Source organism: Chiloscyllium plagiosum, chromosome 4, assembly GCF_004010195.1.
Source record: "Chiloscyllium plagiosum isolate BGI_BamShark_2017 chromosome 4, ASM401019v2, whole genome shotgun sequence".
Lineage (NCBI taxonomy): Eukaryota > Metazoa > Chordata > Chondrichthyes > Orectolobiformes > Hemiscylliidae > Chiloscyllium > Chiloscyllium plagiosum.
In genome coordinates this window covers 10,697,486-10,718,041 of record NC_057713.1, presented here as the reverse complement: position 1 = coordinate 10,718,041, position 20,556 = coordinate 10,697,486, and the positions used below count along the sequence as shown (strand labels likewise).

The window sequence follows — 20,556 nt, the reverse complement described above, 5'->3', positions numbered from 1 at the left end:
CCTGCAATCTTCTTCCTGACCTCTCCGCCCCCACCCCACTCCGGCCTATCACCCTCACCTTGACCTCCCTCCACCTATCGCATTTCCAAAGCCCCTCCCCCAAGTCCCTCCTCCCTACCTTTTATCTTAGCCTGCTGGACACACTTTCCTCATTCATGAAGAAGGGCTTATGCCCGAAACGTCGATTCTCCTGTTCCTTGGATGCTGCCTGACCTGCTGCGCTTTTCCAGCAACACATTTTTAGCAGAAGAATAATGTTGCTTTCTCCACAACATTGCTACTGTAATTTTAAATGGGACAGAGACTGACAGTGCAGGAGAGATATTGTCAGGTCAATGCACAAGATTCCCACACTGAAGACATGACCTTTCCATAAATATGTGGAATTACATTGAAATGATATCACAGGAGCCCCTAATCAACTCAACCAGTTAGTGGGTGGCACGGTGGCACAGTGGTTAGCATTTCTGCCTCACAGCACCAGGTACTCGGGTTCAATTCCCACCTTAGGTAACTGTGTTTGTGAAGTTTGCACATTCTCCTTGTGTCTGCGTAGGTTTCCTCCCACAGTCCAAAGATGTGCAGGGTAGGTGAATTGGCCATGCTAAATTGCCCATAATGTTAGGTGAAAGGGTAAACATAGGGGAATGGGTCTGGGTGGGTTGCTCTTCAGAGGATCAGTGTGGACTTGTTGGGTCAAAGGGCCTGTTTCCACACTGTAAGTAATCTAATTCTAAAATGTGAAGATTTTGGTTATCGGTTCCAATGTCTCTATAGAGCTCAATGCCAGATTCTGTTCAGCGCTAGGTTCTTCCTGACCCAACCTGATAACAGCAACTTTTAACTCGCCCACTAGTTTTTAAGAATCCCTGTAAGCATGGTACTCTATTTAAGAGTCCAATTCTTCAGCATTACAGAATGATGAATATGAAGACCACAGCACAGAATTAAACCATGGAACGTGTGTTAGTCCCTTGGTTGTGCTGCCTATTTGACACCAGTCCCAACCTCTTGTGGAGAACTCTGCCATAGAAAGTTAAAAATCACACAACACCAGGTTATAGTCCAACAGGTTTAATTGGAAGCACACCAGCTTTCGGAGCGACGCTCCTTCATCAGATGATAGTGACTATCACCTGATGAAGGAGCGTCGCTCCGAAAGCTAGTGTGCTTCCAATTAAACCTGTTGGACTATAACCTGGTGTTGTGTGATTTTTAACTTTGTACACCCCAGTCCAACACCGGCATCTCCAAATCATGACTGCCATAGAAAGTGATTGAGACCAAACCACTGAACATTTTCAAGGAGGAATTAGGTTTAATTCTTTGGTCTAAAGGGATCGAATGGTGTGGGAGGAAAGCAGGAACAGAGTACTGAGTTGGCTAACCATCTTTGATCATATTGAATGGCAGAGCACTTGTGAAAGGCTGAATGGCCTGTGTATGCTCCTGTTTTGTATTTTTCTATGCTTCCGTGTTCCCCCACAGTTATGAAACTTTCTCTCCTTCAAGAATTCCTCAAATGCCCTGTTTGCAATGTAGTATTCAAACTGCTTCCATCTTTCATTCAGAGCATTGTCACTCACCAAGTCATGCTACCTCCAATTCTTCTTCCACATCAAGATGGTGAGTGATTTGGAGAAAGAAACTTGCAAGTGGTGGTGATCCATTTATTTTCCCTTGTTTCTCTGGATGGTTGTGGTGGTGGGTTTTGAGGATGCTGACGAGGGTGTATTGGTGAATTTCTGCTGGACATCTTGGAAATAGTACACACAGTTCCTACTCAGTGTTGGTGGTGGATGGAGTGGATGTTTGTGGGTGTAATGCCAGTTACCTCAGCTCCAGGACATCTCTGCAGGAATGCCTCAGGGTAGTGTGCTAAGCCCAAGTATCTTCAGCTGCTGCATCAATGGCCTTCCATTCATCATAATGTCAGAAGTGGGGATGTTCGCCAATGATTGTACAATGTTCAGCATCATTTGTGATTCCTCAGATACTGAAGCAGTCCATGATCAAATGCAAAAGAGCTGGATAATATCTGGGCTTGGGTTGAAAAGTGGCATGTAACATTTGCATCACGGAAGTGCCGGACAATGACCATCCTCAAAAAGAGACAATCTAACCACCTACCCATGACATTCAATGGCATTGCCATCAACGAATCCCCCACTGTCCATTTCCTGGGGGGTGGGGTTACCATTGAGCAGAAATTGAACTGAAATAGCTATTTAAGTACTGTGGCTACAAGAGCAGGACAGAGGCGAGGAATCCTGTGTTACCTAACTCACATCTTATCTTCCCAAAGCCTGTCCATCATCATCAAGGCACAAAGCGATGGATGAATCCCAACTTGCCTGGATGAGTGCAGCTTTAATAACACTCAAGATATTTGACCATCCAGGTCAAAGCAGCCCATTTGATTGAACTGAAACTCCATGCTGAAATTGGCATGCAGGTGCTGATTACCTTCTATGGAACATTGGAGCAGTTGCCTACACACAATATTCCAGAAGAATGCTTTGTCCAGTTCTGGTCCCCAGTTTATATGAAGGATATTTTCAAGCTGGAGAGGGTTCAGAAGCAATTTGCCAGGATATTGCCAGGTTTGAGTTATAAAGAAAGGCTGGATGGGCTGGGACTTTTCTCACTGGAGCATAGGAGGTTGAGAGGTGACCCTGATAGAAGTTTATAAAATAATCCAAGTTATCGATAGAGTTGGTGGTAGTTGCCCTTTCCCTCGGATGGGGAAATTCAAGACCGGGGGAACGTTTTTAAGGTAAGAGGAGAAAGATTAAAAAAAAACATGAGGGGCAAATGTTTTGCACAGAAGATGGTTCATGTGTGGAATGAACTTTCTGAGGAAGTGGTGGATGTGGGTCCAATGACAATGTTTAAAAGACAGTTGGTAGGTACATGATTTGGAAAAGGTTTGGAGGGATATGGGCCAGGAACAGGCAGGTGGGACTAGTTTAGTTTGGGATTTTAGTCAGGGTGCTGGTTGGACCAAAGGGTTTGTTACCACGGTCTATGACTCTATGCAACTTAGAGGGAACACTAGTTGGGGGCATTCCTGACTTGTGCCTTATAGATGCTGGACAGACTTTGGGGAGTCAGGAGTGAGTTACCCACAGCAGGATTCCAAGCTCTTTTAATCTCTGGTATTTATGCAATAGTTCAGTTCAGTTTGTGGGCAGTGGTAACCCCGTGATTGTAATGCCATTGAGTGTCAAGGCGTAATGGTACGATTCTCTCATTGTTCAAAATAGTTATTGCCCGGATCTTGTGCAGTGTGAATCTTATTTGTCATTGATCAGCCCGGGTGAATGTTATCCAGATCTTAACCAGCTTGTAAGATTGGGTATATCAGAGAGGAGCCAAACAAGAGTCGTCCCATTTTCCAAAACAGTGGGAGAGCAGCTTCGCTGTGTCTTGTTGTGGTTGATTGTGTCAACAATGACAAGGGAATCGAGGAGGATGTGAAGTGACAATGCAGCACAGATACTATCACAGATGGAGTGTTTTCACTTCTCATTGGGACTTGAAATATATTTCCCACTTTGCACAATCTGTCGTCAAAACCTTTCTTGCCAGTGTCCTAACCTATATTAACTCTCTTTAGTCCCTACAGTCCTAACTATGATCAATGACTTACATCAGCAGCAGCTCAACTTTTAAATGTTATCATTGATTTCAAATCTCTTCCTTTCACATTATCTTCATTATCCTGTTCAATGTCCCTCTGGGATACTGGGAATTCTCTCTAAATCTCTCTGCCTTGACACCTCTTCCACTCTCTGCTTTGATCAGGTTTTTGCGCTCCTGTAGTCATATTGGCTTCTGTGGCTCTCAGAGCCAGGTTTTGACATGTCTGCTGTGAAGAACCTTGGAGACATTTTACTTTTGAAGGCACCACGAAAATGCAAGCCATCATTGTTGGCACAGAATCTAGAGCTGTAAGATTGTTGGGCGAAAGTGAGGACTGCAGATGCTGGAGATTAGAGCCAAGATTAGAGTGGTGCTGGAAAAGCAAGGCAGGTCAGGCAGCATCCGAGGAGCAGGAACATCAATGTTTCAGACAGGAGCCCTTCATCAGGAATGAGCATCATGCTGCATGACCTGTTGTGCTTTTCCAGTACCACTCTAATCTTGACTGTAAGATTGTTAAGTCAGTCGATAAGGACTAGATAGCTCAGTATCCATGATGGGCAGCACGTCCAACAATTCCACAACATATGGTGACTGAACGGGAGGCATTATCCCTCAGTATTGAACATTGCTTCCTCTGGGTGTTGCACTCAGAGGCTTCATTAAGATCTCAACTTAGCAGCGTAGCTTAAAGGGAACATTCTTTCTGCAAGCCTGTTTGTCCCCATGTACAGTAGATTTTGGATGGCTGTGTGTCCCCAGCTTAGAGGAAGTGTTGATCATAACCAAATCATGCGATTCTGTCTTAATACTATCGGATGCCAAGTTACACGTCAGTAATGGGTATCAGCCCATCGCCATCCTGATGTATGATGCTGATATCCTTTACTGGGAGGTTGAGGTGGATGGAGACAGAAAGGAACTATGTAGAATCATTCTTCAACATGTAAACTGGACAATAAACCCAAGCCTGTCAGATTGCATATGACCTATGCCAGAAGCCCAGACTGAGAGGAGTGGTCAATGAGTATTTGTTGGCCTGGAGGAATAATTGTAGTGTCGTTCCCCAGGTCACAGTATTGGGACCCTTCCTTTTCCTGGTTTACATTAATGATTTAGACCTTGGTGGTGCAGGAAGCAATTTCAAAGTTTGCAAATGACCTGACCTGAAACTTAGAACTACTGTGAACTGTGAAGACAGTGTGGAGCTCCAAAAGGACATTGACAAGTTGGTAAAATGGGTGGGTAGGTAGCAGTTCAATGTGAAGAAATATGAGGTGATAGACTTTGGTCATAAGAAAATTGAAAGACAATACAAAATTGGTGGTACATTTCTAAAGAGGGTGTTTCTGTGCACAGATCATTAAAAGTAGCAAGATAAGTGGAGAGAGAAGTTATTAAAGAAAAATGTCTTGGCTTTACTAAATGGGCATAGAGTATAAGAGCAGGGAGATTATGTTGAACTTGTTTGACCTAAACTGGAATATGGTGTACAATTATCGGTGCTACATTATAGGAAGGATGTGAATGCATTGGAAAGATTCACAATAATGGTTCCAGGAATGAGAAACTTCAGTCATGAGGATAGATTGAAGAAGTCAGGATTGAATAAGGTTGAGAGGTGATTGGGTAAATATTTTCAAAATCATGTGTCGGCTGGACAGAGTAGATTAGGGAGGCGCTGTTCCCAATCGTTAAAAAAGAACAGAATGAGAGGGCATTGATTTAAAGTGACCTGCAAATGAAACAAGAGTGATGTGAAATAAATACCTTTCACACAGCGAGTAGTTAGGGTGTGGAATGCACAGCCTAGAAATGTGGCAGAGGCTGGTTCAATTGAGGCATTCAAGAGGGGCATTGGATGGTTATTTGGTTTGAAATGGTGTGCAGTGATATGGGGAAAAGGTAGGCGATTGGCAATACGAATGCAGATACGATGGGGCAAACGGCCTGTTTCTGCACCGTAACAACTCTCTGACTCTGTGAATGACAAGACAGTTTCCCCATTCCCTGTTTCCTCATATCTTCATCTTACATGATGCATGGCTCTTTGCAAAGTCTCGGACATGGTGATTTGTCTCATGCGAATATTTGACCTTCTAAATTTGTCCTGGCGTGGTTGAGTTCATTTCAGTCATGCTTTGGGCTGCAAATCAAATCTAATCTTTAACTGCAATTACAGATAATTCAGAGAATCAGTGCAGTGGACAGAGATAAACCCCCCAGCGGACACCACTTCCATTTCTCACTTGCTGCCGGGCCTGCCAATAACCTGAATTTCACAGTGCAAGATAACAGAGGTACCTATTTCTATTCTGCTTGGTCATTCCTCAGGTCAGTCAGAGTTTTGCAGCTTGTGGCCTTTCTCTTACATGTTTAGCAAAACGAAAGCCATTTCTTCTGCTGGATAATAATTCTAGATTAAAAGCGAAGTATTTGGATGCTGCAGATTTGAAATTAAGAGAAGAGAGAAGCAGATACACAGTTTCCAATCTACCCATTTTTCAGAACTGATCAATTATAAACTAATTGTCACAGTGATAATTTATAAATTTGAATGAACTGCCTCATTGGATACAATGCTGTTTGATCATTATGACATTGAGATGACTCGCTTAATGCAGCAACCTTTTTTTTAAAATTTGAAGTTTATCTCTCTTAATCTGGTCAGCACGTAATGTCTCTGTCAGCACATCAGCTCTTGCACAACTTGCCTAGGGCTTTATGATGTGAAATCGGGCAAATAGAGGTGACTTAACAGAAATTAAAATTCACAAAAAAGGAACAACTTGTGCAAGACAGTTAGGGAACAAAAGTCTCAATGTTACATTTGCCAGCAAGTTGGGTTGAGAAGACATGGAAAAAGAGCTGACCCTTTTTTGATGTCATATATTTTACATTGTGGTATGACAGCATGACAAAAATGTTTTTTTTTGGCTCAGTTAATGGCTTCTCGACGCAAACATGTTGTTCCATCAAAGTGCAAATGCACCGGAGACCTGTGACTCTCGCACAATCCATCCTCATGTCACCAGGTGATGGATGACACTGTGCATGTCATAATTAAGCTGTAATATACTCAAGGGCGTGACCAGCTGCTGAATGAGACACGATTGCAAAGACAAATTTTGCATTGCCTATTTAAAGTCAAACAAGTGGGAAGAAAATGACAATTTAAAATAGGCACCGACTTTCATCTGAATAAGTTATATTTGGAAGGAGGTCCGAATGGCTATAACACGATAATATTAACTTATTAAGCAAAGGCTCACTTATACTTGTATGTTATAAGAACATATTGTTCATCCCATGAGTACAAAAACATAAGTCATAATCGATATAACCAAAGGAGCCATCTCTCCTTTCGTAATGTTCTGTTAAGTACATGGATACTATTTGCCTCAAACACTCAATTTAACAATAAATTCCATGTTCTAAAGATACTCAGGGAAAAGGATCATAGAATCCTTACTGTGTGGCAGCCTTGGTTTTGACCCAAACCTCTGAAGAGCATCCCATCCAGATTCATCACTTCCCCGTAACCTTACATTTCCCATGGATAACCCATCTAGCCTGTACATCCTTGCACAGTATGGGCAATTCAGCATGGCTAATCTACCTAAGCTGCACATCTTTGAAACGTGGGGGGAAACCAGAGCAGCCGGAGAAAACTCATGCAGACACGGGGGGAGTTTGCAAACTCCACACAGACAGTCATCCATGATGAAACCGAACCTGGGTCCCTGGCACTGTAAGACAGTAGTGCTAACCACTGTGCCACCCCTCTCTTGATATCCCCACTATATATCTTAATGGCTGAGGAAGCATACAAGGTTGATTGACCTGGATATAGAGTGAAAACCATGGGCATAGAGATTGAGAATGGCTGAGTATTGCTCCAGACTCGGGTCTGCCACCATCAGCTCCATTACCAAACGGAGCACAATCACCTCTCCCTCAAACTGAGTGCTATGAAGCTCCTCATATGACCTCAGGCCCTCGGTATTGGGTCTTAATGTAAACCCGACCCCTTCCACCTCCTGAGATATTCACCAAGGCTCCTTCGACAGAACCTTCCAAATCTATGGCCTCTACCATCTCAAAGGGTAATGACAGCAGTTACATGGAAACACCACCATTTGCAGGTTCTCCCTCTGAGCCACACGCCCCCCTGACTTGGAACAGCATTGTCATTCCCTCCATGTCTCCCGGCCTCTGGAACCTCCTCTCTAACGGCACTGTCTGCACTGAATAGCCCGCGGCGGTTCCAGAAGGCAGCTCACCACTAACATTCCCTGAAAGCTGGGTGGCTGTCTTCAGGGTCCACACATACTGTTTGACGTGCCAGTGCTGCTCCCAGCAATGACCTCCAATTTGTGGAAGTCTTTACCACACATGGACCTTGTAGAAGAAAATAAAATGATAAGGCAACTTTGCTCAGCACCACCTTCACAATTAGGGACGGACAATAAGCATTGGCCCAGCTAGTGAGGCCTACATTCTCCTCAATGAATTCTTTCTAAAACACTGACACGGACTTGTTGCTTGAACTACCTTTCTTTGCTGTGTGTCATTCTATGGAATCCTATATAAAAACAGTGTGATTTATTTTCTGAAAACAATGTTTAGATAACACAGCCACGATTCTGACTCGGAGAGCTGGATTCAGTCGACAAGAACAGGCTGTTTACTTCCTGCCCATTGTGATTGTGGACAACGGGATTCCGCCTTTGAGCAGCACCAGCACCCTCACCATCCGGGTCTGTGCTTGTGATGATGACGGCATTGCTCAATCTTGCAACGCTGAAGCCTTCATCCTGCCCGCTGGCCTTAGCACCGGAGCACTAATTGCCATACTGGCCTGCGTTCTGACACTATTAGGTACGTGACTGCGCCTTTAATGGGTTTGTCCTGGTACCGTCCATTCCGAAACAGGAATTTTTGTTTCAAGGGGCCCAGGCGCACCTCACAGCACCATTAGCATCTCATGCTTCCACCAAATTACACCTGTGAGGGGAGGCATGTGGTCTGACAAACATGCAGGGTCAATATCCACATTGTGTAACTCTTAATTTGACTTAGAATCCCTACAGTGTGGAAGCAGGCCATTCAGCCCATCGAGTCAACACCAACCCTCCAAAGAGCATCCCACCCAGACCCACTCCATTATCCTGTCCCTGTAAACCTGCACTTCCCACAGTTAACCCACCTAACCTACACTTCTCTAGGCAATATATTGTGGCCAATACAACTAATGTGCACATCTTTGGACTCTGGGAGGAAACCAGAGCACCCAGAGGAAACACAGGGAGAACGTGCAAACTCCACTCAGAGGGTAGAATCGAGCCCGGGTCCCTGGATCTGTGAGGCAACAGTGCTAACCACTGAGCCACCATGCCATTCCTTGCAACAGCTTTATTGTAATGGCATATAATTCAATGTAATGGACAATGTTTCTCACACAGTGAGTAATGAGGATGTGCAACGCGCTGCCTGGAAATGTCATGGAGGCAGGTCCAATTGAGGCATTCAAGGGAGTTGGGTGATTATACAGACAGAAATAGTGTGCGAGGCTATGGGAGAAAAAACAGGAGGTTCTCAGTTCTAGGCACTAGGTAATGAAGAGCCAGTGCACGTACAATGGGCTGAATGGCGTCTTTCTGCACCATAACAATTCTGTGATATTTCACAGGATGTAGCAAGACCAATATTAATTAGCCATCCTACCCTTGAACTGAGTGGTTTGTGGGCCATTCCAGTTAAGAGTCAACCGCATTGCTGTGGGTCTGGAGTCACATGTGGACCAGACCGGGGAGAAACTGCAGCTTTCCTTCCCTGAAGAACATTAGTGAACTCTATGGGCTTTTACAGCAGTCGATAATTGTTATATTAACCATTACTGAGACTAGCCACATTCAGGGGTAATGTGAAGGAGTAGAAAGTAGCAAAACCTTTAGCAATGTTTATATCACACTGACATCTCTCAGCTAGTAAACAATATACTTTTAAGAAACATGCTCCTGATATCACAGCATGTTACCTCGGGTGTAAAGATCTCAGACTCCAAGTTAACCAGGAGCCATGTGAGTACAGGAATTTTATTGCAATGGACTTGACACAGAGTATACAGAGGGCAAGGCAACCCTGAGCAATTCTGGGTTACGTATACCAGGTTGGTTAATGCGCACAGTAACCTCCAAATTTTACAATTGATTCAAAAGGCTGTCTTTTGCATAGACATGGTCATCTAAAATTACAGAGAGAAGAATTTAATAGAGGAAGAGATTACAGAAAGACCCAAATCACGAGAAGAAGCCAACACGAAGATATATCAGACTCAATGGAGAAACTCTGAGGGATATGATCAGATTGGGTGCAACTGTCCCCACTGACCAGAGGATGGTTATATAAAGGTCAAGAGTTTTGAAAAGTTTGTTGAGACGAGATGAGAGAAAAAGTTTGGAATGCAGCCAGTCATCCTGATCTGAAATACTCTGGCTACAAGGCCAGATGCAATAGCAGCTTGCAAATAGCATTGGATCTCACATGGAGCCATAGAGCATTTATAGCTCCGAAAGAGACCCAGGCTAGCTGAATAGGCTAGCTGCAAATTCTAATGTCACTTCCCACATCTCCCTTGAAATTTTGCGTGTTCCAAGGCTTCAGGAGCAGATCCAAGTCCCTGTTCAATGAGTTGAGGGTTTTTGTTTCCACCGGAAAACTTGGCATCCAATTCCAGATATCTGCCACCCTCTGAGGCAAATGTTTTTCTTCATGTTCCATCTAGTTCTTCTACAGAAAGGCCCCCGGTAATGAGCCTCTCCATTAGGCCTAGCCTCTCCTCTAAGTCTACCCTGTGCACTCTATGCAGCTCCTCATTATTTTGCATCTTGATCAATTGCCCTTCAGTCTGCTCTGTTCTAAGGAAAACAACCCCTAACCGATCCAATCTTCCCTCATGGCCACAGCTTCGAGCCTTGGTAACATACTTGTAGCTCTCCTCTGCACTGTTGCAAAATTACTTTATCTCTCTTCTTCTGTCATGAGAGAGAGAGGGCTTTCAGAACCATGGGCAGAGAGTGAAGTCTAGTCATGAACATTCAACAACTAAGGGAGAGACTGGCTTACTGGCAATGGTTCTTTCTATTGTGGAAGCTCTAGCATTGAGTATATTCAAGACAGAAACTGATAGATTCCTAGATACAACTGTAATTCCAGGATATGGGAATAGTTCAGGAATATTGTGTTGAGGTGGATGTTCCCCCTTGATCTGGAATGGGGGAGCAGGCTCAAAGGGCTGAATAGCCTCCACCTAACTTCCCAGTTCTACGCTTAACAAAAATGACAAATGAACAGCTGAAGGAAAAATGTACAAAATGTGTTAAATGCAGAAAGTGCACCAACAAAGATAGCAGCAAACATTCCTGTTGCCCCACACAGTTTTACTCCAACAGAAGGCAGACTTCCTTCATATATCTGCCTGGCATTTCTGTGCACACGTACCAACAGATTCAACAACAGCTTCTTCCCTGCTGTTATTAAACTTCTGAATGGGCCTCGCAAATTTTAAATTTAAATGCTGACCTCCATCTCTGTGCATCTTTGTTGCAGCCATAACATTGTGTTCCTCACTCGGTTCCATGACCTTGATGCACTTTGTACGGTATGATCTGCCAGTACTGCACGTTAAACAAAACATTTTCATTGTACCCAGGTACATGTGACAATAATAAACCAAATCAAATCAAAAACATTGTTAAAAAGGAATGATAGTTCACGAACTTGTTTTCATTAATGAGCAAAATAACGCTAGCAAAAAGGAAAAGTATAATGTATATTGAGGAAAAGCAGGAGAGAGGCACTGAGTAATGATGCTCATTTAACAAGTTGATCCAGGTGTAAATGGTCAAAAAATCTACTTCTACACCGTAATACTTCTGTGATTCTTCTCTGCACAACCAAAAGGAAAGATATGTCCCTGCATGTTAATGACTTCAGGTTACTTCATAAACTCACACTGTACAGTTAACTGTTTCTTCAGGAACTTTAGTGCACAGACTACCAGGCAGACATATGAAGGAAATCTATCTTCTGTAGGATTAAAAGTGTGTGTAACAATAGGAAAGTTATTTCAATGGTCAATTTCATTCAATGAAAAATACATTCGGCAAATATAGGAATTGCAATAGATAATTCATCCTCTCAAGCTGTTGCTTAATTCAATGAGATCTTTGCTGACTTGTATTTTAAGTCCATTTACCATGGATTTGGATCCATGTCCTCTAATACTCTGGCCTAACCAACATCTATGAAACCCAGAGTCATAGAATCCCTACAGTGTGGAAGCAGGTCATTCGGCCCATCAAATCCACACTGACCTTCTGAAGACTCAACCCGAACCACTCCTCTATCCTATCTCTATAACCCTGCATTTTCCACCTAGCTCGGTTATCTCTGGACATGATGGGTAATTTAGTATGTTCGATCCACCTGACCTGCACACCTCTGGACTGTGCGAAGAAACTGGAGCACCCGAGGAAACCCACGAGAATGTGTAAACTCCACGCAGACAGTCGCCCAAGGCAGGAATTGAACCTGTGAGACAGCAGTGCTAATCACTGAACCACCATGCCTTGAAATTGAAATTTTGCAGGCAAGAGTTCTGGAATTCCACTCTGCTTTGTGGGAACAGTTGCAAGTGAATATGGCATGTCCCCTCATTTCTGGAACGCACCTGCACAGGAAATGCTTTCTCACTCTCGAGCAATACCTTTAATCATCATGAGCATGACAATGATATCACCCCCTCAGTCTGATGTGCTGAACGAAGTACAAACCTAGTCTCTGCAGCCTCTGTGCAGAGCACACAGGTCGTTCTGCACTCATTTTGAGAACAGATATTCAATGAGCAAACACAATACATGAGCTCCCAGCTGGAGTGATTGCCACTACATTCTGAATTGCTTCATCATTTCCATCGCACGGTGAGCCAGGTATCTGACCACAACTGAGAGAAGCAGGATATGATTACCTCAGTTCCCTCTCATGAATGCTAAATGCGCATTATCCAGCACCGGGTATTGACTGCTGTTACAGAAAGTTAATTGCGCTTGTGTTTTCCAGTGAGAAGTCACATCATGCCCAAAACGTGTCCAAATTCCTTTTGGAACCACTGGATAATGAACACAAGTGAGAAACCTGGGTGACTGCGCTCCATCTCTAACTGGGATGCTGCTTTGATAATCAGCATTTTGAGAATCCCTTCACTTTCACACAGAACACCACTCATTTCATTTTGATTCGACTTTTATATTTAAAGTTCAGCCATAATGTCAGGAAGCATTTCTCCCCAGAGGGGGCCCTGAAAACTGGAACTCTCACACCCACTCCCAATCCCTGAGAGGAAAAGCTGTTGAGACTGGTGATCAATTGAACATTTCAATTCCGTTTGATTTGTTAGCTAATGATATATGCACATAAGAACCAGGAGATAGCATAGCCCATTCAGCCCCTCGAGCCTGCTCCACCATTCAATACAATCAATGGTGATCTCATCTCAGCCCCAACTCCACTTTCCTGCCCCCTCCAATTCAACCTGTTACTGATTAAAAGTCTGTCTACCCGCTCCTGTACTTTACTCAGTTTCCCAGTATTACACCATACTCCATACCCGAGTTCACCACCTTTTGAGAGAAGTAATTCCACCTCGTCTCTGTTTTAACTCTGTGACCCTTTATTGGGAAGGGTTATGGTAGATAGATGAAGTTAATACAGGTGGTTCTTTTATAACGCATTCTTGTGCGATCCTGTGTTCTAGAAAAATCTCGCTTCAGAAACAGCACTTAAAGTGTTGGCGATGTAATCGTGTTATAGCACACACACATTTTAAAAGTTCACGGTTTAGGAACAGCCGTTCCCAATTCATCAATCGCGTTACAACGAATAGGGATTAACAAACTGCACGATATATTGGAACAATCCATGTAGCGAGCAGCCATGACAGATAGGCTCAAGTTGCTGGTTGGTCTTGTTTCTATGTTCCTATGTATTTTACCTCAGCAGAGCAGATTTTGAATATTGTTCTTTTTGTCTTGCAGTACTGGTGCTGCTCATTGTGACCCTGAGAAGGCGCAAGAAGGAGCCTTTGATATTTGACGAAGAGAAGGACATTAGGGAGAATATAGTCAGGTACGACGATGAGGGGGGCGGTGAGGAGGACACAGAAGCTTTTGACATGGCTACGCTGAGGAATCTCAATTTCATTCAGGATGTGAAAACACGACGGGATGTCACGCCCGAAGTTCAGTTGTTTTCGAAAGCTGCACACAAGCTGTCTCCTGATAACATCATCTTCAGGGAATTTATCTGGGAGAGGATGAAAGGTGCTGACACAGATCCCTGTGCTCCTCCGTATGACTCTCTCCAGACATATGCATTTGAGGGGAACGGCTCAGTAGCTGAATCACTCAGCTCCTTAGAGTCCATCACCTCAGCATCGGACCAGAATTACGATTACCTCAGTGACTGGGGACCCCGTTTCAAAAAGCTGGCAGACATGTACGGTAACTCCAAGGATGGTATGAACTCTTAGTTACACCCCTTCCAACAATGCACTGATTTTTTTTTTGTAAGCGGGACAGTTTCGGGATTGGTTGGAGGGAGGGGTGGGCTGGAATGTAAATACAAAACCATTTTTTAAGAGTCTTACTTTGCCTCTTCTTAAGTGGTGCAGTTTCATCTGAATTCCCATGGAAAACACACAAAGCAACCAGATTGTGAGCATTGCTTAACTTTTGTTTTCGATATGAAGGGTTAAAATGACAGCAATGCTAGGTTATAAACGTTATCTCTTCTGATTTGTACAGGAGAATTAATCTTTTCATTTTGTTTTGTTACACAGTGATATATTTATAATAAAAAGCCAAACCCCACCGTGTTTGAGCCAGGCTTGTGTACTAGCTCAGGATCAGAAATACAAGTGCTTGCTGACTGTAACTCCTCTCCAGAATATATGAGATGAAATAAAGCATGAGCAAATCTAATTGTAGCAAATTAATGGACGTTTTTCATCTCTAAAAGACACGAAAAATCACAAGGAACTATTTTTACTGGATCACTGTCCAGTACAAGCTGAAAGGGAAGACAAGTAGAAATTGTTTTTTAAATGTCAAAATTGGAAATCTCGTCATATGTCATAATCTGTGGGAAAAAAAAAGAATTCAGGCTCAGTTTTGTAGACAATCATTGCTCCATAGTTCATAGATCTTCCTTCATTTGTACATATATGAATAATAAAAATGGGTTTTGTAATAGGATATTAAAAAGTGTCATTACGTTTGGTCATACCTGTATAGTTTTCAATAAAAGGATGGAAATGAATATGCTTTATGCACTCAGTTCTGTCACATGAATGCTTTTTTTTATCAGAAATGTTGCTCCCTTGACATCTTTCTCTTGTCTACTTGTATTCTTACTCCTTTCTCTGTCCAACTGTTCCATTATGCCATTTTTAAAAGATCATTCTAGGCCAGAGTTTGTTGTCCATCTCCAGTCCGAGAGGACTGGAGAATTGCTAATGTTGTCCCCTTGTTTAATAAGGGCAGCAGGGACAGTCCAAGTAATTACAGACCTATGAGTCTGATGTCAGTGATAGGGAAGCTACTGGAGAAGATACTGAGGGATAGGATATATACCCATTTGGAAGAGAATAAGTTTATCAGTGATAAGCAGCATGGTTTTGTGCAAGGAAGGTCATGTTTTAGAAACCTAATAGAATTTGTTGAAGAGGTGACAAAGTTGATTGATGAGGGAGGGGATGTAGATGTTGTATACATGGACTTTAGAAATGTGTTTGATAAGACTCCCCATGGTAGGCTGGTGAAGGTGAAGTTGCACAGCGTCCAGGGTGCTCTAGCAAGATGGATAGAGAACTAACTGGGCAACAGGAGACAAAGAGTAGCTTCTCAAATTGGAGACCTGTGACCAATGGTTTTCCACAAGGATCCATGCTGAGACCACTGTTGCTTGTAATATACATAAATGATTTGTAGGAAGGTATAGATTGCTGCAATAGCAATTTTGCAGATGACACTAAGATTGGTAGAGTAGCAGACAGTGAAGGGAACTGTCAGAGAATACAGCAGAATATAAATAGATTGGAAAGTTGGGCAGAGAAATGGCAGATGGAGTTCAATCCGGACAAATGCGAGATGATGCATTTTGGAAGGTCCAATTCAAGAGTGAACTATACAGTAAATGGAAAAGACCTGGAGAAAATTGATGTACAGAAAGATCTGGGTGTTCAGGTCCATTGTTCTCTGAAGGTGACAATGCAGGTCACTAGAGTGATCAAGAAGGCATATGGCATGCTTTCCTTCATTGGACGAGGCATTGAGAACATGAGTTGGCAGGACATGTTACAGTTGTATAAGACTTTGTGTCGGTCACATTTGGAATACTGTGTACAGTTCTGGTTGCCACATTACCAAAAAGATGTGGATGCTTTGGAGAGGGTACAGAGGTGACTCACCAGGATGTTGCCTGGTTTGGAGGGTGCTGGCTATGATGAGAGTTTGAATAGATTAAAATTATTTTCATTGGAAAGGAGGAGGTTGAGGGGAGACCTGATGGAGGTTTACAAAATCATGCAAATGTGAGGTGTTGCATTTTGGAAAGTCTAATTCTAAAGTGAATTATAGAGAGTCTTGGGAAAAGTTGATGAGCGGAGCGATTTGGAAGTGCAGATCCATTGTACTCTGAAGGTTGCTACACAGGTGGATAGAGTGGTCCAGAAGACATATGGTGTGTTTGCCATATGCCTTCTAAGGAATGTACTTTTGAGGTTCTATAAGGCTCTGGCAGACTATATTTGGAGGATTGTGTGCAGTTTTGGGCCCCATATCTCAGGAAGGGTGTACTGGCCCTGGAGCATGCTTGGAGGAGGTTCACGAGAACAGTCCCAGGAATGAAAAGCTTAACATATGAGGAATGTTGGAGGACTCTGGGTTTATACTTGATGGAATTTAGAAAGATGAGGGGGATCTAATTGAAACTTACAGAGTACAGAATGGCCTAGACAGTGTGTATGTTGGGAAGATGTTTCCATTAGTAGGAGAGACCAGGACATGAGGGATAAGCCTTAGAGTAAAGAGAAAACCTTTTAAAATGGAGATAAGGAGAAGTTTCTTCAGCCAGAGAGTGGTGATTCTGTATAATTCACTGCCACAGAAGGCTGGGGAGGCCAGGTCATTGAATAAATTTAAGATGGAGACAGAGATCAATGAGATCAAGGGTTATGGGGAGAAAGGGTTACGGGGAGAAAGCGGGAGAATGGGGTTGAGAAACCTATCGGCCATGATTGAGTGATGGAGCTGACTCAATGGGCTGAATGGCCTAATTTCTGCTCCTATGTCTTATGGTCTTATGGACAATGTGCGTTTTATCCAACTGAAGTATCAAAGAAGCTGTGTGCTCGAAGGAGTCTCCTCCTGCGACAATGACTCAATGAGAAAAGAGTTTGAAATTGCTTGAAGTGTTTGAGAGTATCAGGGTTATCCTCTCACATCCATGTACTTCCCATCTGCTTTTTACACGGCATTGAGCAGTGGAAGACTCCACCCTATAGACAGTGAAACAACCAAAAACTACATGTTAAATAAAGATAATGTTAAAAAGCAGGCGTTGTGAGACTCAGCGCGATCACAAACTATAACAGTTCCAGCTGAAAGAGCACTGTAATATGCTAAAAAAATTTAAAAGGAATAAAATAACAATTCTAATTTTCTTTAATCAGTAACTATCCACCATGAAAATGTTTAATTATGGTAAGCTGCCAATTGTTACATAGCTGTGTGCCTCATACTTCTCCCTTGTGTACGAGAGTATTAATGCTATTTGTGTTTAGCCTAATTACATTTATACCAGAGGCTTAGAAGCAATCACTCAAGTTCTGCAGAAGGGGATGTGAATTCTTTGTTGGAATTCATTCTATCCTCCATTCAGCTCTGTAGTAATAATCCTTGTGAGGTGATAAGGGTAAAGAGAAGTTTGTTATATTCTTTGAGTGACTTGCCTGATCAGCTAATGACTATTTAATTGTTATTTGGTAATAAGGAACATGAGTATTATTGCAAGAGATACATTTTATCAAAGATTTTCATCTTGCACTCATCAAAACAATTTGTCGGAATCTCAGTTTCAGGAGCCTATTGTGTAAGTGAATAGTGTGCTGTATAAATTTCAGTGCCAGTGTGATGCCAGTTATGTTGGCCCCAAAGATCATAACAAGCAGCAAATCCTTTCAGCTTCTCACAACTAGCAAGGTATTAAACCCATGACCCAATGTCCAACATTAGATTTGCTGTAATTGAACAACACTTGCTGTATAATCCTGCATGTGAGGAATTACGCTGACAATATGAGATTGTCAAGCAGGGACACAATGCATATGCGTGTACTGGAAGCTACATGTAAGTGTGCACAGGCTACTGTTTTATGTGGACAGAAAGAATATTTGCATGCACTGTTCTGGATACAATGCAAACAACGAGTTGGGGGGGGAGGTGACATCCTTTCACTGGTTCAATTGTTAGGGTAATGCCTTGACCAATCAAAGTCAAACCCGGCAACCGCATGTTTCTCTGAGAGACAAGACAAGTCCCACCTTGTCGAGCTCTGAGCCAATCACAGGCTGACAGCTCTGTGCCACTCTAGGGTTGGTTGCCACAGCTGGTATTGCAAGAGGGCAGACCCAGGAGGAAGAGGAAATGGCGGTGCTCCCAGAATCTGGTGAGGTGGTCCGATCTCACCAGGGTTTGAGTTGGCTGGTTCTGGTGAAGGGAGCAGATGTCTCCTACTGCCCATTGAATTGGAGTGGTGACAGGGTAATAAAGCAATATTAATCCACTTAATCATCTCCATTGGACCACAGGTGGATCCAGGTTACCTCTGATGGTTGTAAAATCTTAACGTGGAGAAGCAAGGCAGAAGTCAGCCACAGGCATGCCAACAATGAGAGGTGCCCTATTTTAAAGCCATAAATTGCTTTGAAATCACCTGCGCCATCAAGGATCCAAGATTGCATTCCTACTTTGCATTACACTTACAGGTTTACATAACTTTAAAAAGAGGATAAGTAGCCCCAGTTACGAATTGAAATGGTGTAACTTGGGCTTTCAGTAAAAGAGAATCTCCTCCCCTTTTTGGAAAAAACACTAACACCATAGATATGCTGATACGAGTTGAGATACTGGACAGGACTGCCCCAGCCCCCGGATGACATGGGCAATGGAAAGTCAGTCATGGCAAGAGTGAGAAAACGAGATTTAAAACATGAAGGAAGACAATGTCCAATTGTCCACCCAAGGTCTGAACAGCAAGATGTTCAGGGAATCGTACCTTAAAGGGTAGGAAGCCTATCTCATCTCATTAGTACTTAATCTCATTTCATTTGCATATAATGTCCTGTTCTTCCATACAGCAGAGAGAAATCAGCCAGCAATAATTCCCAACTTGCTGCTTGCCCTTCCCGTACTCCATCTTGGCCAGCTGTCCCCAACAGCTTGGACCACACTCCATGGACAGAGACCATCTGCACCCTCTACTCTGTCCAAGCACATGCATTGGCCTCACGTCCATCATAGCAACTCTCTGACCCGCCCAAAATTCCATCATCCACTTCAATACTGTACTTTGGAGCACACTGGTGCCTTGCATTGCTGCCTTTAGGCACCTTTCTGTGCAGGGACAACGGGGGACAATCCATCTCATGAATTGGACCAGTGAGCTTCTTAGGTGTCCATGTTTGCTCTCTGATTGCCCACTCATTTTGTGCCCACTTGGCTGTTCACAATTGGATAAGGTGCCACACAAAATGTTAAGACACAAGGTAAGATCACATGAGGTTAGGTATTACGTATTAGCTTGGATAGAGGATTAGCTAAGCAACAGAATGCAGAGACTCAGGATGAATGAATCCTTTTCTGGTTGGCAAGATGTAACCAATGGGGTGCCACAGTTTTGGTCTTCAGGTCACAACTACTTACAATCTACAATAACTTAAAAGCAAGATGGAAGGTACTACAGTAGCGCCTCGACATACGAACGACCCCGTTCATGAACAAATCGGTTTACGAACAGGATTGTACATAAAATTTTGCTTCAACATACATACAAAATTCAAGGTACGAACGAAGGTACGGACACAAAAAGCCCGTGGTTTCGTTGTCATTGTTCTGCTTTGCTACACGCGCTTTGAATATCCGAACAATGGGAAAATTGATTCAGTTTGTGAACTTTTTGGTTCGCGAACCGGGTCCCGAAACGGATTAAGTCCGTAAGTCAAGGCGCTACTGTATAGCCAAATTTGCAGATTTGCACCTAAAATGGGTGGGAAAGTAAGCTGCAATGATTAAAATTTTAAAATTTGCAGATGGTTATGGATAGGCTAAGTGAGTGGGCCAAAATTTGACAGATGGAGTTTAAGCAGAAGGGTAATTTTGAGGTTGTCCATTTTTGTCACTGGAATAGAAAGGCAACTCATAATCTTCCTGAAGAAGGGCTCATGCCCGAAACGTCGATTCTCCTGTTCCCTGGATGCTGCCTGACCTGCTGCGCTTTTCCAGCAACACATTTCCAGCTCATAATCTAAACAGAGTGACATTTCAGAGTGTTTCAGTGCAGAGTGATCCATGTGCCCCTGTGCATGAATCACAGGTAGAGCAGATGGGAAGGAGGTCAAAAGAAATTTTATTGATAAAGGAATAGTGTACAAAAATAAGGAAGTGTTGTTGCAACTGTATAGCGTGCTGGTCAGGCCGCACATAGGTTATTGTGTGTACAGTTTGATCCCCTTACTTCAGGAGGGATGTAGTTGCATTGCAGGCAATTCAGAGGAGGTTTGATTCCAGAGGT

At 43.1% G+C, this 20,556-nt stretch overlaps 1 protein-coding gene across 3 annotated transcripts in view; it reads left to right on the top strand.

Annotated features, from left to right (window-relative positions):
* cdh7a (cadherin 7a) overlaps positions 1-15,026 on the top strand; it is a 170,436-nt gene extending 155,410 nt beyond the window's left edge. For all 3 annotated transcript variants that reach the window (XM_043687680.1, XM_043687681.1, XM_043687682.1), the window contains exons 10-12: positions 5,828-5,945; positions 8,275-8,526; positions 13,743-15,026. In XM_043687680.1, coding sequence (XP_043543615.1) covers positions 5,828-5,945; positions 8,275-8,526; positions 13,743-14,236 — 864 coding nt within the window. In that variant the 3' untranslated portion in view covers positions 14,237-15,026. The remainder of the gene's footprint in view (positions 1-5,827; positions 5,946-8,274; positions 8,527-13,742) is intronic.
* Positions 15,027-20,556: the final 5,530 nt, after the last annotated feature.